The sequence below is a fragment of the Nycticebus coucang genome, chromosome X (assembly GCF_027406575.1).
Source record: "Nycticebus coucang isolate mNycCou1 chromosome X, mNycCou1.pri, whole genome shotgun sequence".
In the NCBI taxonomy this organism is placed as follows: Eukaryota; Metazoa; Chordata; class Mammalia; order Primates; family Lorisidae; genus Nycticebus; species Nycticebus coucang.
In genome coordinates, this window is record NC_069804.1 from 113727858 (window position 1) to 113755765 (window position 27908).

General features: G+C 39.8%; 1 protein-coding gene across 9 annotated transcripts in view; it reads left to right on the top strand.

The window, feature by feature from the left end:
- Positions 1 to 27908, top strand: part of GPRASP3 (G protein-coupled receptor associated sorting protein family member 3) — a 51899-nt gene that overhangs the window by 225 nt on the left and 23766 nt on the right. For 2 of the 9 annotated variants that reach the window (XR_008377640.1, XR_008377639.1), the window contains exons 1-4: positions 18538 to 19722; positions 19813 to 19914; positions 20683 to 20761; positions 21089 to 21149. Coding sequence is in view for 7 of the 9 variants with exons in the window: in XM_053580272.1 (XP_053436247.1) it covers positions 21386 to 23029 (1644 nt within the window). In the remaining 2 variants the exon portion in view is untranslated. Of the gene's footprint in view, positions 1 to 18537; positions 19725 to 19812; positions 19925 to 20682; positions 20762 to 21088; positions 25368 to 27908 lie in introns of those variants that run through there. The other 7 variants (XM_053580265.1, XM_053580271.1, XM_053580269.1 and 4 more) reach the window with 7 other exon arrangements.

A 27908-nucleotide genomic window follows, 5' to 3' on the forward strand; every position in this document is an offset into this window, starting at 1 on the left:
GGGAGTCATCCTGCGGGAGGCATTTGTGGAGAAAAGCCGCGGTTGCTATTGGAGAAGTTGGGTGTGAGACCGGCAGATGGCATCTGTGGGAAGTGGTGTCTGAGACTAGATGCGAGAGCAGGAAATGCCTCAGACCCTTCCGCTGCCTCTTGCCTTCTGAGCACCCCGTGCCCCGGTGCTCAGGCTCCTCGCTCGGCTCCTTTTGACTCTGTGTTTCTATGTGCGGGTGCGGGAGGTGGGAATGTGGGTGGAACTGGCTTCAGGGGAAACGGTCAAGTCGTGAGGTTGACAAGTCGTGAGCACCCAGGGCGCTGGCTCAGGAGAGGCAGGAGTGGGGATGGGAACCGTGGGCCACAATGCCACTCTCTTCCTCCCACCCAGTCGGCAATCACCCTACTGTCTGCCTTTTTTACTGTCAGTATACAAGGATGTGAATAGCCAAAACCAGCTCAAAATTGGAGAGGAGCGCAGGACACATTTATCTTTTGCTCCAAGGCTCCAACTGGCTGGGAATGCAGAGAGGAATGAACTTCAACTTGGTCAGTACTAGGGAAGAGGGGGACATGTAGACTCTAGAGAAGGGAACCTAAGTGCTTTGGCTTTCACATGGGGTTCCTCATTGGGATACTCCCAAGTTTCTCATCTCCCAAAAGGATTCCTGGATGTCAGCCCCATGAAGCAGCTCCCTCCCATTTAGGAACACAAGGTCAGTTGCTGCTCCATGGAGTGAGGTTCCTTCTCTCTGTTATCCTAGACTGCAGAAGAGAGCCTTTGTAGGGACTACCTAAAGAAGCGTTTCATGGATAGTCTCATAGGTTCCCCTCTGCTTCTGCCTTGTTCTCTTTCTTATGTTGTGTTCTCTGCCCATTTCTTAGGACATGTTCATTTGATCCCAAGTCAGGTTTTTTTCCCCGTTGTATGCTTTTGTTAGGTTTATCAAACATCGTATGACAAGTAGAGACTGGTTTCAACTCTTGGTTTTCTATTCTGTTCCATATGTATATGTCTCTATTTTTGTGCCAATACCATGCTGTTTTGATTACTGTGGACTTGTAATATAGCCTGAAGTCTGGTAGGGTGATGCCTCTGGCTTTGTTTTTATTACTAAGAATAGCCTTAGCTACATGGGCTTTTTTCTGGTTCCATACCAAAAAAAAAAAAGCACAATTTTTTCCTGTTCTTCAAAATATGATGTTGGTACTTTAATGGGGATTGCATTGAGTCTGTACATTGCTTTGTGTAGAATAAACTTTTTGACAATGTTGATTCTTCCCAGCCAAGAACAGGATATGTTCTTCCATTTGTTAGTGTCTTCTGCAATTACTTTCATTAGGGTTTCATAATTCTCTTTGAAAAGATCTTTCACCTCTTTTGTTAGATATATTCCTAAGTATTTGGGTTTTTTTGAAGCCACTGTGAAGGGAATTGTGTTCTTGATTTGCTTCTCAACTTGGCTGCTATTGGCATATACAGAGGCTACTGTTTTGTGGACAATGACTGTATACCCTGAGACTTTACTGTATTTCCTGATCACATCCAGGAGTTTTGTGGTTGAGACTCTGGGGTTGTCTAAGTATAGGATCATACCATAAGCAAAGAGTGAGAGTTTGACCTCCTCTTCCCGCATTTGGATGCCTTTTACATCATTCTCTTGCCTGATTGCATTGGCTAGAACTTCCAGCACTATGTTGAATAGTAGTAGCAATAGAGCACATCCTTGTCTGGTTCCACTTCTAAGTGGAAAAGCTTTCAGTTTTACTCCATTTAGTATAATGTAGGCTGTAGGTTTTTCATAGATGGCTTCAATAAGCTTACAAAATGTGCCACCTTTGCCTATTTTCTTAAGTGTTCCTGTTAGAAAAGGATGCTAGATTTTGTCAAATGCTTTTTCTGCATCTATTGAGAGGATCATATGGTCTTTGTTTATACTTCTATTGATATGGTATATTACATTTATGGACTTGCATATGTTAAACCAGCCTTGCATCCCTTGGATGAAGCCTACATGATAGTGATGTATAAATTTTTTTAATGTGTAGCTGCAGTCTATTAGCTAAGATTTTGTTGAATATTTTTGCATCGACATTTATTAGTGAAATTTGTCTGTAGTTCTCCTTTCTGGTTGGGTCCTTCCCTGGTTTTGGAATCAAGGTGATGTTTGCTTCATAGAACATGTTGGGGAAGGTTCCTTCATTCTCAATGTTTTGGAATAGGTTCTGCAGCATAGGTACAAGCTTATCTTTGAAGGTGTGATAGATTTCTGATGTGAAGGCATCTGGTCCCGGGCTTTTGTTGTTGTTGTTGTTGTTGGAAGCTTTTTTATTGTTTCTGTAATCTCAGTGCTTGATATTGGTCGTTCAACAGATCTATTTCTTCCTGGTTAAGTTTAGGAAGATGGTGTGATTCCAGGTATTGGTCCTTTTCCTCCACACTGTCAAATTTCTGGGCATAGAGTTTTTGGTAGTAGTCAGCAATAATCTTTTGTACCTCTGTGGTATCAGTTGTTATTCCCCCATTTTCGTTTCTGATTGAGGTTATTGAATATTTTGCTTTTCTATTTCTGGTTAATCTGGCCAATGGTTTATCAATTTTATTTATCTTTTCAAAGAACCAACTTTTTCCCCTTGCTTTTCTGAATAATTCTTTTATTTTCAATTTCATTTACTTCTGATTTAATTTTGGTTATTTCTTCTGCTAGGTTTGGGATTGGATTGCTCTTCCTTTTCCATTTCTGTAAGATGATTCATTAGGTTGTTGATGTTCTCTCTTTTTGTTTTTGGATGTGGGCATCTGATGTGATAAATTTCCCTCCAAGGACTGGTTTGGCAGTGTCCCACAGGTTTTGATAGCTTGTGTCTTCATTGTTGTTATGCTCAAGATAGTTAGTGGTTTCCTTTTATATATCTTCCTTGACCAAACTGTCATTCAGCATAAGGTTGTTTAATTTCCATGCCTTTGTGTTGGGATGACAATTTGAGTCATCCAACTTTATTGCCTTGTGCTCTGAGAAGATACAAGGTATAATTTCAATTCTTTTGATTTTTTTGAGGTTGGATTTGTGTCCTATGATATGATCTATTTTAGACAATGTTCCATGGGCTGACAAGAAGAATGTATATTCTTTAGCTTTGGAGTGGAGTGCTCTGTATTTATCTGTTAAGCACAGTTGTTCCAGGGTCACATGTATGTCCCTTGTATCTTTGTTTAGTTTCTGTTTATAGGATCTGTCCAGCTCTGTAGGAGGAGTCTCAAAAGTCCCCTGCTATTATAGTGTTATAGGATAACATATTGCTCAAACTAATTAAGGTCTGTTTCAAAAATCTGGGAGCATTTAAGTTGGGTGCATAAATATTTAGAATTGAAATGTCCTCTTATATTGTTCCCTTGACCATTATGAAGTATCCATCTTTGTCTTTTTTGATTTTTTTGACTTTAGTTGCTTTAAATCCACTTGTATCTGAAAATAAGATTGCAACCCTTCCTTTCTTCTGATTTGGCCTGAAAAATTTATTTCCATCCCTTAGCCCTGAGTTGTACTTTCTCCTTTGAGGCTAGATGTGTTTCCTATATGCAAATGGATGCCTTATGCTTTTTTATCCAATCAGCCAGCCTATGCCTCTTCAGTGGGGAATTCAAGCCACTAACATTTATTGAAAGAATTGATAAGTGCGATAGAGTTCTGTTCATCTTATTTTGTGAAAGTCCATTGCTTAGTTTTATCTTTTATGTCATGTGGAAGCTAAATTTTTTTTCCTTTAGCTTCTGGGTATTTAGTTTGCTCGTAGTCCATTATGATGGTGGATAATAGGTGTGGATAATAGGTCTCTGTATTTCCTGTAGAGCTCATCTTGTTGTGGCCATGCTCCTCAATGTTTGCTTATCAGTATAAGAATTGATTTCTCCATCAATTTTAAAGCTTAGCTTAGCAGGATATAGAATTATGGGTGAAAATTGTTTTGTTTAAGTGGGTTAAAGGTAGATAACCATTCTCTTCTGGCTTGAAAAGTTTCAGTTGAAAAGTTTGTGGTCACCCTAATGGAGTTGCCACTGTAGGTCAATTGGTGCTTACTCCTGACTGCTTGCAAAATCTTCTCTTTCGTCTTGATTCTGGACAAGTTCATGACAATGTGTCTTGGAAAAGCTCAATTTGAGTTGAGACGACCTGGGGTCCGATATCCCTCCGAAAGGAGTATGTCACAATCTTTGGTAATATTTGGGAAATTTTCATTTATGATATCTTCTAGTAGGACTTCCATTCCTCTGGAGTGTTCTTCTTCCCCTGCTGGGATATGTATAATTCTTATGTTTGAATGTTTTCATGAAGTCCCGTGATTCTCTCAGTGAACATTCTGCTTTCTCTCTCTTTTTTTTTCTGTCTCTTTAACTGCCTGTATTAGTTCCAGAACTTTATCCTCTACCTCTGAGAATTGTTCTTCTGCATGGTCTAATCTGTTATTGATACTTTCTACTGCATCTTTACATTCCCTGATTGCTTCAATTCCTTAAGCTCTGCTATATCCTTTCTTTATTCTTTATATCCTTCATGTCTTATTTGATTCTGTTTTTAGATTTCCTTTTGGTTATGTTCCACTTTATCAGAAATGTCTTTCATTATTTTTATCATCTGTATTTTAAATTCCCTTTCTGTCTTTTCTAACATTTCTTTATAGGTGAAATCCTCTGCAATAACTATCTCATGATCTCTAGGGAGCTTGCTGTGTTTTGGTTTTTCATGGTGCCAGGATTTCTCCGCTGTTTCTTCCTCATGAGTATTTTCTTTTTTGTTTGTTTTCTTGTCCTACTTTTTCCTTTCACTTCCTTCTGCTCTTTAAGTTACCGTGCCTCTGACCTAAGGAGTTGAAGTGTCTTTTGGTAAAGGAATAAAAGGAAGAGAAGAGTGAAGAGCAAGAAGGGATAAAGATTTTAAAAAGGGAGAAAAGGGAAAGGAAAGGGGGAAGTAAAAGGGAAGACTGACAAAAAGAAGAGAGGAACGGAAAGAGAGACAGGATTAACAGTGTTACACAGTAGGGTACTTGACCCACACCCACAAATCTCAACTTCTGGGGGGCTGAGTTGGGACAGTGCTTCAAAGTCTGGAGCTCTTTGCCAGCCTGAGCAGGTACAAGACCTCACTTTCACCAAATAGAGAAGAAAAACAAAAATACTATAAATCAAAGTAAAATAAATAAACAAAAAACCTTAACAGATACAATTGGGGAAAACAAGAATAACAGGGCAGAAAAACTAGCAAAAATGAAACCCTTTTTATTAAAGAAGGAAACAATGAAAAATTATAATTACACAAGAGAAAAGAAAAGGAGAAAAAGAAAAATCTATGGGGGGAAATAGTTGAAAAATATTTTTAAAGAGAAAAAACTCTGTGTGTGTGTGTGTATCTTGCTGTATATTATATTACCTGGGCAAGAGATGATCACCTAGGGCAGGCATCCTCAAACTTTTTAAACAGAGGGCCAATTCACTGTCCCTCAGACCATTGGAGGGCCGAACTATAGTTAAAAAAAAAAAAACTATGAACAAATTCCTATACACACTGCACATATCTTATTTTGAAGTAAAAAACAAAACAGGAACAAATACAATTCATACCACTTCATGTGGCCCGCAGGCCGCAGTTTGAGGATGCCTGACCTAGGGTATGAGATGCTAATTACCACACTGATACAGCTGTATAAGATGGAGACTAGAAGCCTCTGCCTTGTGGAGGAGACAGTGTTTTGTCTTCCTGACTTCTTTACCCTCAAACCCCACAGGTTTGGGAACCTGAAGCTCTCCTCAACCTGCTTAATAGACATGCCTCAACCTTTCCAAACCATGTTCCTTGGCTACACAGTTGCTTTCCTAGGCAAGCGTGTGTTGCTCAAATCTTCCCAGGAGTGGCTACCTGCTTATCAGGGTGCCAGAACTGGCCTTGCACTAGGACCCTGAGGCCAAGCCTGCAAGGCAGCCTTCCCACAATGGCTATACGAAGCCTGCAGCTGAACAATGAAAGCTCCACTCTGCCTGGGTGGCTCAGTCCTGGCTCCTGGGCGCTGTTCAAAATCACTTGCTCACCCAGTCTATCTGTACGTAACTCAACCAAGTGTCCAGGTCCAGAAAATACCTACAGGGCAGGCTTTCTCTGTCTCCTAACTCTCTTGGCTGCAGCCAAAGCTGCACCATCCAGCCTCCACCCCAACACAAGTACTTGCCACTTCTTCACTGCTTTCCTCCTCATCTTGGGGTCCTGAAGTGTCCCACTGCCTCCCTGTGCTCCCAAAGGGATGTTTCTGAGCAGAGCCCACAAGCCAGAGGTACCTGGAGTCTTTTCTTCTTAATCTCACCACACAAGGCTGTAAAGACACTGTCTCTAGTCCACCATCTTCCTCTGTCTCTCCTGTTTACTGTTTAAGGGTTAACATGGTCTTCACTCTGAACTCAATTGTATAAAAATATAATTTTGAAAATGGAAGAACAGTCTTGGAGAAGCTACTCTCACTGTTCTCCAGAATCCAGACCGTCTGACAAAGTTTAGTGGACCTATCCCCGTCTCTGCATATTTGCTGACAGACACAGGTGGCCAGACCCTATTCATCCAGTAACAAGTTTAGAAAAGGTCACTGGGAAGAAATGTATTTTTCTAATCCCACTCATATTCTTATTTTTATACAGAGTTTATAGAGTCGAAACTATGTTGTAATGCTACTTCAGGCCCTACTATTTATACTTAAAAGGCATGTGGAGTAAATTATAGCTAGATACTAAGGCCTAATACCACCTCCTTTCCTACCCCCTGCCTCCTTTGCTATTATTCTCTTCCCTCTACTGTTCAGAATTCTGGTGATATAAGTATCAGTATCAATACTCAATTTGTGGTTTTCTGCTCAGGCTCTGTTTTATCTTACTTCTGTCTGTGTGTTTTTTTAGAGTTTGACAAAAGAGAATACTTCAAACTGGAGTGGTATGATAAAGAAAATATTTGATCTTTGTCCCTGTTTCTTGACACAGAGCTTATAAAAACCTTGGAATTTCCTGAGTGATGGGGGGGGGGGTCCTTGCTATGCTAATTAATTGACTTGTGGCGAGTACCCAGATAGCTTCAGGATGGATATTGGCCACCAAAGGACCAATACTGTGATTAGAAAGTTGCAACTTTGGGCCAGCCCAACCTCCAGGGAAGGTTGTGTGGGGCTGGGGATTAAGTACCATCTCATGGCCAGTGAATTAATCAATCATGCTTATGCAATGAAACCCTAGTGAAAACTCTGAATTTCAAGGCTAAGTAGACCTTTCTTGGTAAACATACTGTTGTCTGGGTGGGTAATGCACCCTGACTCCACAAGGAGAAGACATGGAAGCTCTGTGTCCATGACCCTTTCAGACCTTGTCCTCTGTATATCCTTTATGATAAAACTGTGGTCATACATATAGCACTTTCACTGAGTTCTGTAAGCTATTCTAGCAAATTGTAAAATCTGATAATGTCATAGAAACTCCTGATTTTATAACTTGCCAGTCAGAAGTATGGGTGACCCGCCCACCCCATGGCATTTCCATTAATTTTCTTTTTATTATTATTATTATTTTTTTTTATTGTTGGGGATTCATTGAGGGTACAATAAGCCAGGTTACACTGATTGCAATTGTTAGGTAAAGTCCCTCTTGCAATCATGTCTTGCCCCCATAAAGTGTGACACACACCAAGGCCCCACCCACCTGCCTCCTTCCCTCTTTCTGTTTTCCCCCCATAACCATAATTGTTATTAATTGTCCTCATATCAAAATTGAGTACATAGGATTCATGCTTCTCCATTCTTGTGATGCTTTACTAAGAATAATGTCTTCCACGTCCATCCAGGTTAATACGAAGGATGTAAAGTCTCCATTTTTTTTAATGGCTGAATAGTATTCCATGGTATACATATACCACAGCTTGTTAATCCATTCCTGGGTTGGTGGGCATTTAGGCTGTTTGCACATTTTGGCGATTGTAAATTGAGCTGCAATAAACAGTCTAGTACAAGTGTCCTTATGATAAAAGGATTTTTTTTCCTTGTGGGTAGATGCCCAGTAATGGGATTGCAGGATCAAATGGGAGGTCTAGCTTGAGTGCTTTGAGGTTTCTGCATACTTCCTTCCAGAAAGGTTGCACTAGTTGCAGTCCCACCAGCAGTGTAAAAGTGTTCCCTTCTCTCCACATCCACGCCAGCATCTGCAGTTTTGAGATTTTGTTCATTTTTGACTTTAGGTTAGAATTCGTCCTCACTCTCAGGCAAAGAATAGGAAGCCAACTTTCCAACCTAAGGAAATGGCACTAACACATTTATCCCTTAATAAACACTTGGTTATTTGAAAATGGTTAAGGTGGTCTTGTAGTTTGTCCCCATCAAAACTGAGTTTTTGTCCAAACCTGTTCTACATTGTGTGTGTGTGTGTGTTGAGGAAGGAAAGTTGTGAAAATTCTTTCACATTTTACCTACACCAGGACTACTTCTCACTACTATTTTATGAGGCCACCATTACCCTAAAATGCCAAAACCAGGTAAAGACATTACAAGAACACTAGAACAATAGCTCACATGAATGAGAGGCAAAACTTCTAAATAAACCTGTACCAAACAAAAAATATATTAAAAATAAAGCAGATCAACGGTTGCTTGGGGACTGAGGGCAGGGGCTAAATAGAGGGATTATAGAAGGTTGCAAGGGAACTTTTGTGGGTTTCTTGTGAGTTGACTGTGATGGTTTCAGAAGTATATATGTATGTTGAAAACATCAAATTGTTCACTTTAAAAATGTGCAGTTTATTATATGCCAACTATACCTCAGTAAAACTTTTTTAAAAAAACAAACAACACCTGTAATCCTAGCACTCTGGGAGGCCAAGATGGGTGAATTTCCTGAGCTCAGGAGTTCGAGACCAGCCTGAGCAAGAGTGAGATCCTGTCTCTAAAAAATAATTGCCAGGCATTATGGTTGGTGCCTGTAGTCTCATCCAGTCTGGAAGCTGAGGCAAGAGAGCCCAAGAATTTGAGGTTGCTGGTGAGCTGTGATGCCATGATCCTCTACCTAGGATGACAAAGTGAGACTCCATCTCAACAAACAAACAAACAAAAAGTATAGTTGCCCCTCCCCTGAGCATTGTGGCTAGCATCTGATCTAAAGTGGGGAACTATGGCTTTAAACCCGTGGAATCTGATGCTAACTTCAAGTAGTTGGTATTAAAGAATTGATGTCAGAATAATGGTGTCATTGTCCCTAGTTTTAGCTGCTACCCCCAGGTTAATATATGTAAACCCTACCTATGATCTTATGTGTTCTACATTGACAAGTTAAAATGAAGGAGGAAGAGCCCACCAATGTATTATGGGTGAAAAAAGCCATATGTTTTGTGACATGTATCTATAATTTAGATGATTTTTAAATTTATCTATATATATTTTTGTCTTACCAAAGCTTTGAATTCCTATTGTGGGTACTGCATTTATGTTTGGGAAACTTCAAGTTTTGGCCTGGTCAGATACTTTTAAGTCCCACATGCACTCCGAAACAGGTATTTCATGCCTGTGGGATTTTTTAATCTCAGCCAAAAAACAGAATGAGTGAGACATGCGCATGTGTGTGTGCACGTGTGCACGTGTGTCTCCAAGTAAGATGACTGCCTCTGTTCTGACTACTTCTTGAATAGGACTTGCAGGGGACAGGATCCTCCCTCAATTTTTTCCTGGAGTGTAGTTACAGTTATAGCCCTCTTATTTCTTTTCCCTTGCTCGGTAAATTTATGGGCTATTTCATGTGATAAATGTATCAGGGGGCACTTTAGATGTCATCTGATCTAAAATGTTGCTCCCTGGGAATAAAATTCTGTCTAGTCTGGACTTGTAGCAGCCACTAATCCTCAATCCTGCCCCTAATTTCAAAAGAACAACCTTCAGTGGGATCTTATCTGTAAAATACCACCAGACTCCCAGTCAAGGCTTTCTTGACCTTGCTCCTTTTCATACAATTCTACATTTCTATCTCTTTCTCGTAACACATTTTTTCAAGTCAAGCCAGGACAAGAGTGAGGTAAAAAAAAATTTAAGGAGGCATTCCTCTCTGGTGCCTCACCCTAGTCCAGGCCTGCTCCCCTTTGCCTGCATTCAAGCCCCACTGGACTACCTGCTGTTTCCCAACTATATTGTGTGCTTTACTACCTCTGTGCCTTTCCCAAAAATCTTTCCCTCAATTTGCAATATTCTTAAACCCTTTTCTGCTTATCTTTTTAGGCTCAGCTCAAATCCCAAGGCCTGTTTGAAGTCATTCTGATACCCTCACCCTTATTTCTTTCTTCTTGGTAGGAAGCAATGCCTCCATCCTATCTACTAATTTTATTTGCCTCTATTTTAGTACTTTTTTAATGCCATGTACTGGAATCTTATTTTCTGAACAACACAGAACTAGTGTGGAGAGACAAGTAGCATAGAGGAAGAAAGTTAGACTCTGGAAGTGTGATTCAAACCCTAGTCCGTCTGACTGCAAAGCCTAAGCATTTTCCTACTTAAAATATTAATTAGTGTTAATATTAAGATTTATTGGGTGTTTTTATGTGCCTGATACTCTATTATTAACTACAAATTTATTAATTTAATCCTCAAAACAAACATGGAGTAGATGCTATTATTGTCTCTATTCTACATATGAGGAAACTGAGGCACAGATTGGTTAAGTAGCTTAGCCAAGCTCAGAGTTCGTTAGCAGCAGAGCTGAGATTCAAGGCTTTTTTAGTTTGAATTTGGAGCTGGTGTGCATTACCCCTATGCTATGTCTATTCTATATCCCTCTGGTGCTAGTTATCACTAAAAGCCTCCATAATCATTGTAACTGTCTTCATCATCAGATTTTCTGTTCATTATAGCTTGTAGCAAGGTAATTTATTCATCATAAAGAAACTTAATCCTGAGTGTTATTAGACCTCCTGTTCCTTATCCCCTTTTCTCTATATATCAGTGCCTATTCTACCCTTTCTGTCTTTCCCAACCTAATGGTCCATCACCATACATCAGTTTTACTACTCTCCTACCTCATCATCCTCTGTCCTGGTAAAACCCAAACTTTCTATAAATTCCATGTATCTACTTCTTTCTACCTGTGTTGCTCAGTTTACCTGGGAAATATTAACCTAATGTTTGACACTGTGAATGTCTTTCTCAATCTCAGTGCAATCCTCTGAACAGAAAACAAATAACCTAAGATATCATTACATTTTGAATGTTTCACAAGGATGAACTTGCACACAATTCTCTTATTTGAAACTAGGCTTATCTATTATCTCAAGTGTTTAATGTATCTCTGGACCCCCTAGATAAGTAAGAACTTGGGTTCTGCATGAAGCTTTCCTTTTCAGTCTGGAGCAGAAGCCAAGCACAGTTGCCAGACCTATTAGTAGTTATAAATCTGGGTATTCAGAATCTCTGTTTTCTCTTTCACTAGGAAACATGTGTTCTGCTACTGTTGAGATAGGTACTCACTAGCAGATACATGTCAGGAATTCTTACTCATTGAAAAGCTGTTTGTGCCTGATAAAACATATCATTTAGAATTTTTCCATTTTTATATAACAAGGAATTCAACTAAAACTAACTTAATAAAGGAAATTTATTATTCACAGATCAGAAGTACTGAAGTAGGGCAGCCTTGATAGTTGTTTGACTCAGTTACGGACTCAGCTTTTCTTTTATCTCCTTCTGCCCTTCACAGTATCAAATTCCATCTTCAAGCTTACTGGCTGCAATAATTCCTGAGCAAGCAACTTCCAGAGTATGATGAGTAGACAGTCTTTTCTGATGTCCTTTACTTATGAATGAGGAAATTTTCCTCAGAAGACATTTTGCAATCTTTCCCAGATGTTTCATTGAGTAGAATTAGATCACCACTGTTTTCTGAACCAGAGGGCTGGATTACCTATAGGCAAAAGAGATTCACCCCTGGAAATGGACTCAGCCTGTCAGTGATACATGACTACAAGGAGGAGCCAGGCATACCTATGCAAAAAATTATGTTGTTTATGGTAAGCAACACAGAGTATACAAAACACTGAGGTTACAGCAACAAAAAACAGTGACTATGTTTTAACAATTATGACCTTTAAAAGCCACCATGGAGTTCTCATATATTCTTTCTCCAGCCAACCCCATAATAAGAATAGATCAGAATTTTAAAGGAACTAGAAAGACCTGATATATGCAGTTGGTAGAGAATATCCAATAGTTTCTAAGCATGCACAAGAATCCTGTGGAATAGTGGCTGGAGTTGCCAGCCACTACTTTAAGAATGAAGAAACAGGATTATAAAGACATTAAGAACCCTTACAAGAGTTAAATAGGTAGTGACAAAGTCTTCATTCAAATTTTGGACTGCCTAGCTCTGAAGTCCAGGTACCTCCTCCTACTCTACTCTGCAGCCTCCCTTTAGAAAATATTTTCAGTGCTCAGAAACTGGTCACTCTAGTCAAAGCAAGAACCTTGCAATCATTAGGCAACTAACATAAATTGTACATTCTTTTTTTTTCTTTTATTTATTTATTTTATTAAGACATATACACATAGATCATGAATACATTTATGCCTATGTGGGGTACAATGTGTTGATTTTTTTTATACAATTCGGAGTGCTTACATCCAACTAATTAATATAGCTTTTGCCTCATTTACTTGATTTATTATCAATTATAGAACATAAATTGTACATTCTAGCAGGATCATGCACTGCCTCTTGGTGGCATAGTGGTGACAGAGATGACTTTACTCTCTTTGGGTTAAGTCATGTTTACTCAAACTTCATTACCAGAAATTTTGATTCAGTTGACATTAATTCTAATTTTCACTCTAGCTTAAGAATTTGGGGGCTGAGATGTCAAGTTCAAGGAGCCAAATAAATTTCCTGTACATAGAAAAGAGCCAATATTTATGGAATAACTGGGTTTTCAAGGCCAACATTATTCTCCGTTCTGACATTCAGCTGAAAAGAAGACAAAGGTAATGTTCACTAGTCTTTAGCTACCCTGTTAAAACCCATACCCAGACTTCCAGTTCCAGCTCTGACTGATGTAAAGAACTTGGAAGTCATTGCTCCTGTACTTACAGTCAGAAAAAAATCTGAACAAAGTGAGGATCGGTGACTTTTATTGGACCCCTCAAGAGAACTCTGGTAATTGAGCAAGTGGCCACCCCAAATTCTGGAGAAAAAAAAATCAAATCCAAAGAGTCATGGCCTATCTTTACACAGAGCAAAAACCGTTAGAGACTTAAACAGATAAGAAACATTTAAATAATAATTTTGATGAATTGCTGGAGACTTAGTGTGTAATAGTATGAGAGTGAGAAACTCCTGTGGACCTGAAGTTGGGAGGATGGTCCCCACACTTTCATGGGCTTTACCTTCAGGAACTCCACCATATTCTCACAGTGAAGATCCCAGAAAGATTCCCTTAATATTTCTGGCAGTGGGAAGGGAACTGTACTCTTATGAAATATATCCAGAGCTTTCTTCATAACAAAAGAACACTCTGTGGTGGCACCTGTGGCTCAAGGAGTAGGGCACTGGCCCCATATACCAAAAGTGGTGGGTTCAAACCTGGCCCCAGCCAAAAACTGCAAAAAAAAAAAAAAAAAAGAAGAACACTCTGAAGTGGAATAACTTAACTATACCATTATCCAAGCTGAGGGAAAGGCCTTCCTCCTACTGAAGCCCCTTATAAGCTTCTATTTTCATGTAAGGAAGAGAAAGGAACTAAAAACACTTGTGAAGGTCACAGGAACACAGACCCACAAAAGAATAGTATTTAATCATAAGATTATAGACCACTTCTTGTCCTCCACACTTTTCACCAAACAAGGCTCCCATGTAACAGTGGATAATAGCTAAAAGAGCTGCAAGATGAAAACTCTCTGAGAAGAATAGTTAGAAAAGCCCAAAGTTAAGAAAGAAGACAAAAACAAGGGCAAAAGAAAAGAGGAATTTGAAATCTCTGGCAGCTATGCAAATACTAAGCACATTTCAACTCCCAACCAGCTTGACATAAAAGTTCTAACTAAAGGTCTATTTACCCCAGTTCCTATGACTCAATATATCATATCTAGCTTTCAATACAAAATTACAAACATGCTAAAAGGAAGGGAAAAGCAGAGTCTAGAGAAAGAAAGAAAGCATCAGAACCAGATGACTCAATATAATGCAGATGCTGGACAATCAGATAAGAAATTTTAAAATAACTATGATTAGTATGTTAATGGCTCTAATAAATAAAGTAGACAACATGTGTTGGTGTGACAAGACACAAAATGAATGACCCCTACTCACTCAATTTGCATTGAACTGAAGGATCTGGGAAGGCCAACACTAGCAAGCACTCTGCACAAAGAAACAAGGGTGCAGCCCCTTCCAGTGTTCTTCACTGGCTTTTATGGAAATATCAGGCATGAGAAAATACAGTGCAGTGGCAAGCTTGGAGAGAGTCAAGGTTACAAAACAAGCAGTTTTTCTTTTACTGCATATTGAATTCTTAACACATTTCTGTTTACTGAACTTCTGTCTTGCCTTTGTTTTATCTGATAATATATGACTTAGGGTTGGGACAGTATGCTGTGTCTAGTAAGTATTGTTTTCAGTACTCATGGCCAGCAGAGAGTCTTAGCTTTTTCCCCAGATTATTCTGTCTCTAGTGCCTAGCATTTTTAACCCTACTTTCTATCTTACAAACATGCAAGAACAGACAGGCAGTATAAGCAAAAATATAGAATCAAAAAGGAAATACAAGAAATCCAAATCACTGTAACAAATAAAAAATATCATTGATGGGCTCATGAGTAAACTTGATACAGTCAAGGAAAGAATCAGTGACTCTGAAGGTAGATCAATAGAAAGTTCCAAACTGAAATGCAAAAAGAAAGAAAAAATTAAAACTATCAGAACAGAACACTGAAGAACTGTGAGATGATTTCAATAGGTAAAACATATGCATAATTGGAATACCGAAGGAAAAGAGTAAACTGAAACTAAAGAAATATTTAAAGTAAAAATCACTGAGAATTTCCCAAAATTAATGACAGGTATTAAATCACAAATTCAGGTTATTTCAGAACACACCAAGGAGGACATGAGCAAAAAAAAGTATACCCCTAGGCATATTATATTCAAACTTCAGAAAGGTTGAAAGAAACAAAACAAAAACAGACAAACAAACAAAAAATCCCTTACCAAAAGAGCAAGAATAAGAATTACAGTGCAGGCTCAGCGCCCATAGCACAGTGGCACCAGCCACATACACCGAAGTTGGTGGGTTCAAACCCAGCCCGAACCAGCTAAACAATGACAACTACAACAAAAAATAGCCAGGCATTGTGGCAGGCACCTATAGTCCCAGCTACTTGGGAGGCTGAGGCAAGAGAATAGCTTGAGCCCAAGAGTTTGAGGTTGCTGTGAGCTGGGACGCTACAGCACTCTACAGAGGGCAATATAGTAAAACTGTCTCAAAAAAAAAAAAAAAAGAATTACAGTGCAGAAACCATTCAGGCAAGACTGAAATATTTACGATGTTGAGAGGAAAAAACCACCAACCTAGACTTCTATGATTAGCGAAATTATCCTTCAAATGTGAAGGAGAAATAATTTTTCAGACAAACAAGAACTGAGGATATTCATTGCCAGCAGACCTGCCCTGCAAGAAATGTTAAAAAGTTCCTCAGGGAAAATGAACAATGATATAGGTCAAAAACATATATCTACATAAAGAAAGGAAGAGTGTCAGAGAAGGCATAAGTGAAGATAATACTTGCTAGTGCTCTCACTGTTCTTGTCCATTTCTGTGTTAGCAGCCATCTTCACATGTCATGCCCAGGTACAGTTTCACCAAACCAGAAAGAGGGAATTTTCACTCTCTTACTCTGAAACCACTATTTCTATTAATGTAGCCCTCAAAAGCATGTAATAATCTCACCTATAAAATGTATTGTATTTTTATGCATATAAATCTGTTTTCTCTTCTTATAAGTGAGTTATGCCTTCCAGTTTTAGAGAATGTGAACAATATACTATCAAATCAAAAGTGCTAAAAATATGCTAATCAGGGTGGTACCTGTGGCTCAGTGAGTAGGTTGCGGGCCCCATGTACCAAGGGTGGCGAGTTCAGACCTGGCCCTGGCCAAACTGCAACCACAAAAAAAATAAAAAATATGCTAATCATATGTAAATAATTTCATTGTAAAACAGTCAAACAATACAGAATATATTGATATATAGAAAAAAGGAATGAATCTTTCTTTACAACACACACTCCATCCTTTTCCCCTTCAGAGCTAATCACTTAATAGTTGGTGTGGACATACTCAATATCTATGTATTACAAAGTACATGTTCCGTAAAAGGAATATATTTTATTCTACAATTTGTATTTTCACTTAACTTTGTATTTGTAGTTATTTCCATTTTGGTATATATAGAGCTACTTCAGTTTTGATATCATAGTAGGGTAGAATAGTACTTTATAAAATAAATGTACCATACTTTTGTTTAACCCTCTCCCTATTGATGGCCATTTATTTACAATCAATTGCTAATATTAAAATGCTGTATTTAATGAATATTTTTGTACCTATCTGCTTAAAGCATTATACTGGAGAAAGAAAACTCTCACATCAGAATCTGTAGGCCAATGTCTTCTGTAATTAAGAGACTGTATTAAAGTTTTTAATACTATTAAGCTTAAATAAAAGTAAAATCAATAAGAACAAACAAATGTTACAAATGTTAAGAATCATGTCCTAAAATGATTCATCAAAATTAGGGTGATGATTGAAAGTTGTTTATTTTAGTATGACTAGTATCTTCTAAGACATATATATTAGTGTGTCAGATTAAGAGACCTCCAAAAGGAATATCAATGACCACAAAAAAGGATCATGAACTTTTTTTTGTTTATGCCCTGTATTTTAAAATGGAGGTATCACTAGTATTTCTAATAACGGTGTGCTTTAGTACTTGCTTCACAATCTCTGTCCTTCCTTTTCACTTTCTCTCCTCCCTTGAAAAACTATAGAAAGAAGCTCCTTTGTGGCAGACTGTGAGCTAAACCCTAGGATTATAGGCAACAAAGATAAAGACACATATATAGATTACTCTTGGTCTGCAACCAACAGAGGGTAACATGGAATTCCTTTTTTTTTTTTTTTTTTTAACACAAAGTCTCACTTTGTTGTCCTGGGTAGAGTGCCTTGGTGTCACAGGTAACAGCAAGAAATCCTCTTCACTCAGCCTCCTGAGTAGCTGGGACTACAGGACCCAGCTAGTTTTTCTATTTTTAGTAGAGAAGTGGTCTCCCTCTTGCTCAGGGTGGTTTTGAACTCCCGACCCTAAGCAGTCCACCCACCTCAGCCCCCCAAAGTGCTAGGATTACAGGCCTGAGCCGCCCAGCCCTGCAGTACCATGGAATTCTAATAGCTCAGTAGCCTCACCTCCTTCAACAATTGACCTACTGAATTATGTACTATGTGCTGAGGATAAAGCTAGTACCCTTCGTTCATGGAACTTACACCCTTAACTAGAACTCCCCACTGCTTAGAAGGCAGAGTAAAAAATTCTATAGAAAAGAGCACATGTATTCATTAGGGTGCAGGGCTAAGCGAAAAGGAGGATTTGAGATCTGAGATCTTGAAGAAGTGCACGGTAGTGGTACTCTTTCCTTAAAAAACAGTCTCAAGAGGAACCAGGACCATCCCTACCTGGTGCCTGACACTTGGCTGTTGGGCAGCAGAGAGAAAGGACTGTGTGATCCTGACAGGGAAAGGCCCTCATTTGTGAGCCGCTGGTGACAGCGCAATGCCAGTTGGAATAAGAAAAAGCAGCCTAGCAGAATGAATGGCTCTTGGTGTAGACAAAGGTTAGTTCCCTAGGGTTAGAGGTCAGGTCTAGGCAGTGGTGAGGGCTTTGTGGGAGCTCCCACCCAGTTCACTTAAAAGCAGGTGTACTTTCCTCCCCTGCCTGGCTCCACAAAGCTGTGACACAAAAGCAACGGAGGGCCACCCTAGATTTTCAGGGCAAATCTGGCCCAAGATCCCCCTTCCCCTCTGCGCCTGCAGTCCAGACACCCTTCCCCCATTAGCTTCCAGGAAAAGGGATGATGCTGGCCAGGAAGGGGGGAGGACAGCCAGTCAGACTGTGGGGTGCAAACAAACCAAGGGGCAGCTTGGTATCCATCCGCTGTTCCTACAGCACTGCAGTTCCCGACCTCCAGATCCTGCCCCCGCCCCCCGCCGCCCGCCAGTCCCCGAATTGTAGCAGCACCAGAAATGTGGTGGTGGTGGTCGCCACGTTAGGGTCAGCGGGATCCTACTGAGGCAGCCCGGTGGTAACCCGCCCCTCAGGATGGGGCTCCTGGTGGCCCCGCCCACCTCTGGTCGGAACTACGGTGGGCCCGGGAGGGGGCGTCGAGCACATTCGCGCCGTATCCCTCCGCCCCCCTTCCCGACACCCTCGAGGCGAGCGGTTCTTGCCGCATTCTGCGTAGCCCGTGCCCAGTTTGCTGCAGCGGCGTGGGGGGGCGGGCCGCCTCTTTGCAATTCTGATCGCACAGAAGGCGGTGGGAATCCGGGTGAGTGAGCAGCCAGAGCAGAGCCCCAGCTGAGGAGAGGAGAAGAGGGGGAGGCCGACGACCTGGGCCCTGAGCCTGGGAAGGCAAGTGGGTGTGTGTTGTGGGTGCGTGGGTGGTCCCCCTCTGTTGACCAGCTGGCAGCCTGTACCCCAGACCCTGGCAGCCCGGCAAGGAGGAGGCAACTCGGTCGGAGCCTGCCCCCGAGAAAGGTGCGCGGTGCCCAGGAACCGGGACCCCTGGGACAAGGTGGAGACGGCCTGCGCGGGTCGGGCCGGGCCAAGGACGGAGGGGGTGGCCAGAGCTGCACCGTCAGGTAGTCTGGAGGCCAATCGCGCGGAGAGGGCTGTGGGAGGGAGGCTGCTGCGGGAGAAATGGCGAAGCGAGAGGGGGGCGCCCGGGGAGGCCGCTGGGGACAGGGGCTGTGTAGAGCCCTTTGCCCAGCCGGCGGGCGGTGGGTGGCGTTTGCTACTCCGGGGCCTAATTCCGGTGAGGCGCCTGTTGGGCCGCGCGTCCGGGGTGCTGTCCTTTCTCACAGGCTCCAGCTTGAAGTCAAAGTCTCCTGTGTGCATGGTAGTTTAGGTTAATTCTACACATGTGGAACTGTGAGTGATTAGATTATGAAGATACCAAAATGAAGTATTCATTTACCTTTCCATACAACACTGTTTTATTGCCTTCACTATTTAAAGCTCAACACCTGTTTTAGTGCAAACAAATAGGCAGGATGAGGAGTTGGTCGAATTTCACAGCCCGCCTGGATTCATGTACATAGTGTAGCATTAATCCACCCTTCTCATTCAGCATTTGTTTTCTCAGCATTCCAATCCATCTTAAATAATTTGTTGACCTGTGGGAATGGGGTTTCAGACTAAAGAGGAAATATTTCTGAAAGGGTCAATTTATAACTTGAAATTAATCTGCCTTTTAAATTTCTGATTCTAGAAATCCATCTCCAACTGCAGACACCCCTCTCAGCCCCTCTCATTTTGGAACAAAAACAGTCCCACAGAAGAATTCATGATATTTCTGACGATGAGTGTCTGAGGAGCTGTGAAAGTTGGGAGGCTTCATTTACATGGTTCCTGATTCTCAAAAAGGAGGTGTTAGAATTGGAATTCTAAGAATGTGTCCATTAACCTGATGTCAATATATTCTCTTGTTTTGCTGAATACTTTTCCTTCTTTCCATAGGATGGGACTCTTCTCCAGCTAGAAGGCTCTTCTTTGGTGGGAAGGATAGAATCTTCTGAGGACCCCTGTGGAATGGGCAGACTGGCATAGGTGGTCAATAAGGTACATCTAGGTATGCATGGGAGGGGAAGAAGCATGCAAAGGTGATGTTGAAGCAGTAGTCCCTAGCAGCTTCCCTGCCCACTTTCTAAATACAGTTGTCTGTGTTCCAGTATCTTTTCCAGTGCCTTATATTTTTATTTATGGAAAGAGATGTGGCCTCTGCTGGGAAAATTATTGACTTCAGAATTGGAAGGGGGTGTAATCAGGTTGTAAATCTTGGGAGGATGGCTAGGGAATCACTGAGGAGGAGTAGACAGGTGTAAAACATTTAATGTGGTTTTGAATGTACAAAAACATAGTTTATAATTGTTAGGTCATCTTGGTCTCTTTCGTTTTCTTTTCTCTGCCTTTTTTTCTATTTATAAATCCAATCCATTTCTAGATTTCTGTAGAAATCTGTAGGTAGCTGTTCACTTGGAAGTTAATTAAGAAAGAGAACAAATCTCTTCTTTTGGATTCAAGTGGGTGTGAGCATAACTGTCCTGTTGATTGGGGGCAAGGGGCTGTTGGCAAGATCACGTCTTGAATCCATTGTCTTACAGTTTTATAGAACCCTCTGTGTTCACACATGTATACAGTAAATGAGGGTGGGATGAGCCAGGATTGTGCCTATAGGGTAATTGGCAGATACTGAGGCAGGAAGTGAGGAGGGAAGTAATGAGGACCATTTATTCGAAAATAAATGCAGTTATTAGTTTTAGAGTTTGGAGTATATGTCTATCTACCAAATACTCAAAATTTTAATCCTGTCTGTATTTTTGTCCATAGGTCTGTGTACGGGTCAACTATAGAGCTAATCAACACTGGAAGCAAGGAAGAAGAAAAAAATCGTGCCCTATCAGTGCAGGTTGGTATGCAACCTATCTGGCTAAATCTATAAGGTCTGGCGTTATATATCAGCCTGGGTCCAACCACTCCTTAGCCTTTCTGACTCTCAGAAGGCTTACCTACCATCCTTATTCCTGTTTGATGCAAAGAAAAGAATGGTAGTATCTGTGCAGAATATTGAGTATTAGTGGAAGTGTGCAAGAGACAAAATGAGGTTGAATTTTCTACTAATTCATTTCTACCACACAGTCCGTTTCTCCTCTCTTATGTCCTTTTGTTTGGCTATCTACATAGAGAAGCACAGTTATAGGTAACTCAAAGCCTCCATTTCTTTCTTCCACCTCAGGTCCATCTACAGGTGTGTCTGTGGTGGCTTTGGATTGGCAGAAGATCATTACCTTCAACAGGTGTGCACTTTGGAACCATCATCTTCCACATCCTGAGCTGCCTCTACTCTCTGTCTGTATTATTGACAGAGACTTTGTATTTGGAAAGGGGACTGTGTGATTGCTATACTGAAAACTGACTCTTACTTGTGCTACCAAATTTAGCCCTGACCCAGTGGAAGAGTTTTAAGACATCAACCTGGGACACTGATAACCGAGGCCAAGACTAGACAGGGCTGTATAATTGAGCTTCAGCCATGACTGGGGCTAAGAATAAGAGTAGAGCCCAGGCTAAAACTGAAAAAAGGGCTTGTGTACAGGCTAAAGCTGCAACAGAGAAGGAGGCTACTCCTGTAGTGAGGCCTGTAGCCAAGCCCCGGGTCAAAGCAAAAGCCAAATCAGCGTGTAAGTCAGAGTCAGTGACAGATATGAAAGCAGTGCCTAAAAACAAGGTTGTTGCTGAGGTGAAGAGAAGAGCCTTGTCAGAGCCTAAGACTGTTGTCAAAGCCATGGCAGATTTCAGTCCCAAGGTTGAGAATGAGGCTACCAGCTCCACATGTAAAAATGAGATTTGTATTGATGCCTGGTTCTGGTGTGGGGAAGAGGCCAGTATCAATTCCTGGTTCTGGACTGGAGAAGAGGCTAGTAATTGTTCTAGTGCTAAGAATGAAGGCAAAGGTAATTCTGTTGCCCGGGTCTGTGCTAAGGAGTTGGAGCCTGTGGCTGGGCCCAGCCATAAGCCTAGGTCAGGGGCTGAGGAAGAGGAGGAAGAGAATGTTATTGGGAACTGGTTTTGGGAAGGAGATGATACTAGTTTTGACCTTAATCCTAAACCTGTGTACAGGATAGTTAGGCCTCAGCCTGTGGATGAAATTAATGAAAAAAATAGACCTAAGAATTGGTCTGAGGTAACTATCTGGCCCAATGCCCCTGCTGTAATTCCAGCAGTGTTAGGATATAGATCCCAGGTCTCATGTGAGACAAAGCCTCCTTCATATCTTGTTCTAGCTTCAGCTGAGGAAAATACCCATTCTTTGCCTGCGTCAACAGCCTGCCATTCTAGGAACACTCGCTCATGCTCACAACCTATCCCTGAGTGCCCATTTGGTTCGGACCCTTGCATCCAGACCATAGATGACATTAGACGCCAAATCAGGATCAGGGAGCTAAATGGGATTAAGCCATTTGCTTGCCCTTGCAAAATGGAATGCTACTTGGATTCTGAGGAATTTGAAAAACTTGTTAACTTACTTAAGTCAACTACTGATCCTCTCATTCATAAAATAGCCCAGATTGCAATGGGTATCCATAATGTTCATCCATTTGCTCAAGAATTTATTAATGAAGTAGGTATAGTGACACTTATTGAAAGCTTGCTCAGTTTTCCTTCCCTTGACGTGAGAAAAAAGACTGTAATTACTCTGAATCCTCCTTCTGGGGATGAAAGGCAACACAAGGTTGGATTACATGTTAAGCATATGTGTAAGGAAACTGTGTCATTTCCCTTAAATTCACCTGGACAGCAATCTGGATTAAAGATACTAGGGCAACTGACTGCTCAGTCTGTCCATCACTACATTGTTGCCAATTACTTTTCAGAGCTTTTCCATTTGATTTCCGTGGGAAATTGTAAAACCAGAAATCTTGTTTTGAAAGTACTTTTGAATATGTCTGAAAATCCAACTGCAGCCAGAGATATGATCGATATGAAGGCATTGGCAGCATTAAAACTCATTTTTAACCAGAAAGAGGCAAAAGCCAACCTTGTTAATGCAGTGGCCATATTTATTAACATAAAGGAGCATATCAGAAAGGGCTCAATTGTAGTTGTCGATCACTTGAATTATAATGCACTCATGGCCATTTTCCGAGAAGTTAAAGGGATTATTGAATCAATGTAAAATGAGCCAGAAATAAAAGAGAACATATTGAACCATCTTCAAACTCTTAGCAAGCTGTATATTCCCAAAGAGCCTTGCATCATGTTTTGGTTATTACAGTGTGTGCACTATTTGAGCTAGACCATTTGAGGGTATCAAATGAATAATTACATCTTGAGCTGAAAACATTGGTTAATTTTTATCTTTTTTAGATCGGCACTTTTTAACATTTTACTTGAGAAGGTACTGAACCATTTCATTATAAGTAAGCCCATTTGTTCATTAGTATCTGCTTAGATCCATTTATGTTTACAAATGACAAAAAAAGAAAATATCCTTAAATTAAGGCATATATATACAAAGATAACAATATCTAAGAGTGTATGTGCATGTGTGCATACACATGGGTGAGATATTCTCATTGCCAAATGTGCCCTCTGAATATGTAAAGAGGCAGGGGTTGCTATAGGCCAGTGATTGATTCTCAACCCTCCTAATGCTGCGACCTTTTAATATAGTTCCTGTAGGTCGCGACCCACAGTTTGAGAACTGCTGCTGTAGGCTATTTAATGTAAGAGCAGTTACTGTTGTCACCCTATTCTGGCTATATCAGACAATAATTCTACAACACAGTAATGACCCAGAATCTCAGATAAAATGTAGTGTTTGGTCTTTTTTTTTTTTATTTAGCTACTACATTTGTAATTCTTAAATTCTTAAACTTTTTCATTTGTGTCAAAGTCATTTCACTGAAGAGAAGAGAAGAAACATTTCATGAATATTTGTTTCGTGCCAAACACTTCGTTGGCACTATATTGTACAAATTTTTTCCCCTCACAGTGGGCAGGTGGCATAGCTGTTTTACCTGATACTAAAGCCAGTCTTACCACCCTACTTTACAGTCTTCTTTACTTTTTAAGTTGATGTCCCTCAATGCTCAGAGACTGGTTTTAATGGTTTAACTTTGTGGTAGATGATATCCTTGCCAAGTGTTTCAGTTCTTAACTTCCTCCAAATGCACGTGTCCATTAGGCATTTGGTTAACCTGGCTGGAGGTCAGGAGAAAAGTCTGAGATGAATGTGTGGATTTTACCTGAAGTATCTGGGAAATAGTAAGTGCCCAAAATGTTGTTCAATGAATAAGATGTAGATTAGGGGGCGGCGCCTGTGCCTCAGTGGATAGGGCACCAGCCTCATATACCGAGGGTGGCAGGTTCAAACCCAGCCCCAGTCAAACTACAACAACAACAAATAGCCAGGCGTTGTGGCGGGCGCCTGTAGTCCCAGCTACTCAGGAGGCTGAGGCAAGAGAATCACCTAAGCCCAGGAGTTGGAGGTTGCTGTGAGCTGTGTGACGTCACGGCACTCTACTGAGGGCAATAAAGTGAGACTCTGTCTCTAAAAAAAAAAAAAAAAGATGTAGATCAGGAGTCATCTGCAAGTGAAATTGGTTATCCTTTGTATCCATTTGTATTTTTTTTCAGAGAGCTATAATCTTGCTGTATATTGCTTTATATCCTGTATTTAGAAAGGTGGGTTTTATCCTCCTTGCAAAATCATACCTTGATATTTGTAACATGTATGATTTATTCTCCTGTGTGCCACAGGAAAGGCCTAAGGGCTTTTTTGTTTCAGCCTGGCTCATTTCTACATTTGTACCAGCTAAAAGTGTATGGAATAAACTTAAGAGAAATTCATACTGAGAACTCTAGCTTCAACAACCCCAAACAGGAAAGCTGAGAGAGAGGCTGTTATCTCAACTTGTAAGACAATGGTTTATGAAAGTCTGCATGGTCCAGAAAGCATTCCCAGAACTTTTAGGCTATGGTTTTGTTCTCTAGACTTGTGATTACAGCCCCGGTCTGAGCTAAAGAGAAAGTCTTTTTGTGAAAATGTGGGGTTATGTACTTTGATATTTTCAGACAGTTAAGAAATTAAAACAAGATCATTCTGTAAATATGTTTGTAACTTGCTTCCCCACTAACTGTATATTGTGAACATTTTTCCACATTAATATAATATGCCTTTGTAATATATTTTTGAACCCTTAAATGTTTTTCCTATGTTAACACTGGTGTTTTGTAATCTTTCATTGCATATTCTCTTTTTCTTTAATTTTTTAAATTAAATCATAGCTGTGTACATTAATGCATTTATGGGATACAATGTTCTGGTTGTATATACAATTTGAAATACTTACAACAAACTAGTTAACATAGCCTTCACCGTACTTTCTTAATTATTGTGTTAAGACATTTATACTGTACACTTAGATTTGACATGTACCCTTGTAAAATGTACCATAGGTATGGTACGACCAATTACCCTCCCTCCACCCATCCTCCCCCCTCCCCTCCCCTTCACCTCCTCTTCCCCCTTCATCTTGGGCTGTAGTTGGGTTATAGCTTTCATATGGGTGTTCGTTATATTTTGGTTTCATAGTAGAGCTGAGTACATTGGATACTTTTCCTTCCATTCTCGAGATCCTTTACTAAGAAGAGTATGTTCCAGCTCCATCCATGTAAACATAAAAGAGGTAAAGTCTCCATCTTTTGTAAGGCTGCATAATATTCCATGCTGTACATATACCACAATTTATTAATCCATTCATGGGTCCATGGGCACTTGAGCTTCTTCCATGACTGAGCAATTATGAATTGGGCTGCAATAAACATTCTGGTTCAAGTATCTTTGTTATAAAGTAATTTTTTGTCTTCTTGCATATTCTCTTAATATATAATATACAGTCTTTGACAAAAATAGAATATAGTACTCCGTGATACCTTTCCTCTTAATTATCTTTCCAATTTAGCATTATGTGCATCTACCAAATGCTTTTATTTTAGTAGCTTTATTGAGATAAAATTGACATGTTAAACTGCATATTGTGTTTAATTTTATAAGTTTTAATGTAGATATTCACACAAACCCTAGCCACAGTCAAAATAGTTAAAAATATCCATCCCTCTTCTCAATGCTCCTTGGTAATCCCTCCCTCCTGTCTCTCCCTGTGGCCAAACCTCAAGCAACCACTGATATACCTTCCAACATGGACTTGCATTCTTTTTCTGTAATTGTATATAAATGGAATCATTCAGTGTGTATTCTTTTCAAGGGGAGAGGTGTGGCTTATTTCACACAGTAGAATTATTTGAGATTCATCCATGTCATTTGTCTCAATAGTTCATTGCCAAATTATTCTATATGTCTTTAACATAATTTGTCCACCTGTTGGTGGACACTTGAATGGTTTACATTTTGGCTATTACAGTTAAAATAGCTGTGAACATTTGTGTACAATTGTTCATATTGTTTTCATTTCTCTTAAGTACATAAGAGTGGAAAGGCTAAATCATATGATAGGTATAGATTTAATTTTTACATTTTCCAAAGTGGTTGTATGATATTCTTACAGCAGTGTATAAGAGTTCTGATTGCACCACCTTCTTGCTAACACTGGTATGATTAGTCTTTAATTTTTTTGTATATTTCATTGTAGTTCTAATTTGCATTTACTTAATGACTAAGATGCAAACATATATTTATACATACATTTTTATACATATATTTGCTATTCATAATATCTTTAGTGAAGTATGTGTAACCTTTGCCATTTAAAAAAATTGGGTTGTTGACTTTTAAGGCTTTTGTGTATAGTGGATACAAGTCCATTATCAGATAGGATTTGCAAATATTTTCTCCAAGACTATGTGTTGTATTCTCCTAAAATTATCTTGGGGAAGCAAAAAGGTTTTTTTTTTGTTTGTTTGTTTGTTTTTTTACTGCAGCTTAACTTTTTATTTCTTTTTAATTTCAGATTAATATGAGCATATATAACAATTAGGTTACATTGTTTGCATTTAAAAGGTTAAAGTCCTAGTTGTAGTTGTGTCTTTCACCTAGGAGGTGTGCCGTATACCTGTACATTGTACCCACTGGGTGGGAATTTACCAAACCCCTTCTCCCACACTTGAATTTAATTGAGTTTTCTCATGTGGACCTTTCTTTCTTTTTTTCCTTTTCTTTTTGCAGTTTTTGGCTAGGGCGGGGTTCCAACCCGCCACCACCTGTATATGGGGCTGGTGCCCTACTCCTTGAGCCACAGGCGCCTCCCCAGGACCAGTCTTTTCTTAATCTACTAGTTTCAATTTAGTGTTGAGTACATGTGATACTTATTTCTCCATTCTTCTGATACTTTGCTTAGGAGATGTTCTCCAAATTCTTCAAGGTTGTTGCAAAAGATGTAAAATCTCCATATTTTTTATGGCTGAATAGCATTTCATGATATACATATATCTCAGTTTATTAATCTAAGTTTAGGTGATATCTCAAAGTGGTTTTGATTTGCATTTCTTTTATAATTAGGGACAACGAAAATTTTTTCATGTGTTTATTGTCCATTTGTCCTCATGAGAAAACGATTCTGTACATGTCTCTTGCCCAGTTTTTAATGGGGTCTTTTTCTCTTGTTGATATGCTTTAGTTCTCCATAGATTCTGGTTATTAGCCCATTGTCCGATTCGTAGCATGCAAATATCTTCTTCCATTCTGAAGATTGTCTCTTTGCTTTGTTTTTTTTTAAAATGATTTTTTATTAAATCATAACTTTGTACATTGATGCATTTATGGGATTCAGGGTACTGCTTCGTCTTTGCTTTGTTGATGGTGTCCTTAGCTGTGTAGAAACTTTTTTAACTTGATTAGGTCCCATTTATTTATTTTTGTTGTTGCTTCAATTGCCAATGGAGTCTTCTTCATAAATTCTTTTCCTAGGCTGGTAAGATTCAGACTTTTTCCCACACTTTATTCTAGGGTTTTTATAGTTCTGTCTTAGATTTGAATCTTTATCCATCAATAATTAATTTTTGTAAATGGTGAGAGGTAAAAGTCCAGTTTCAGT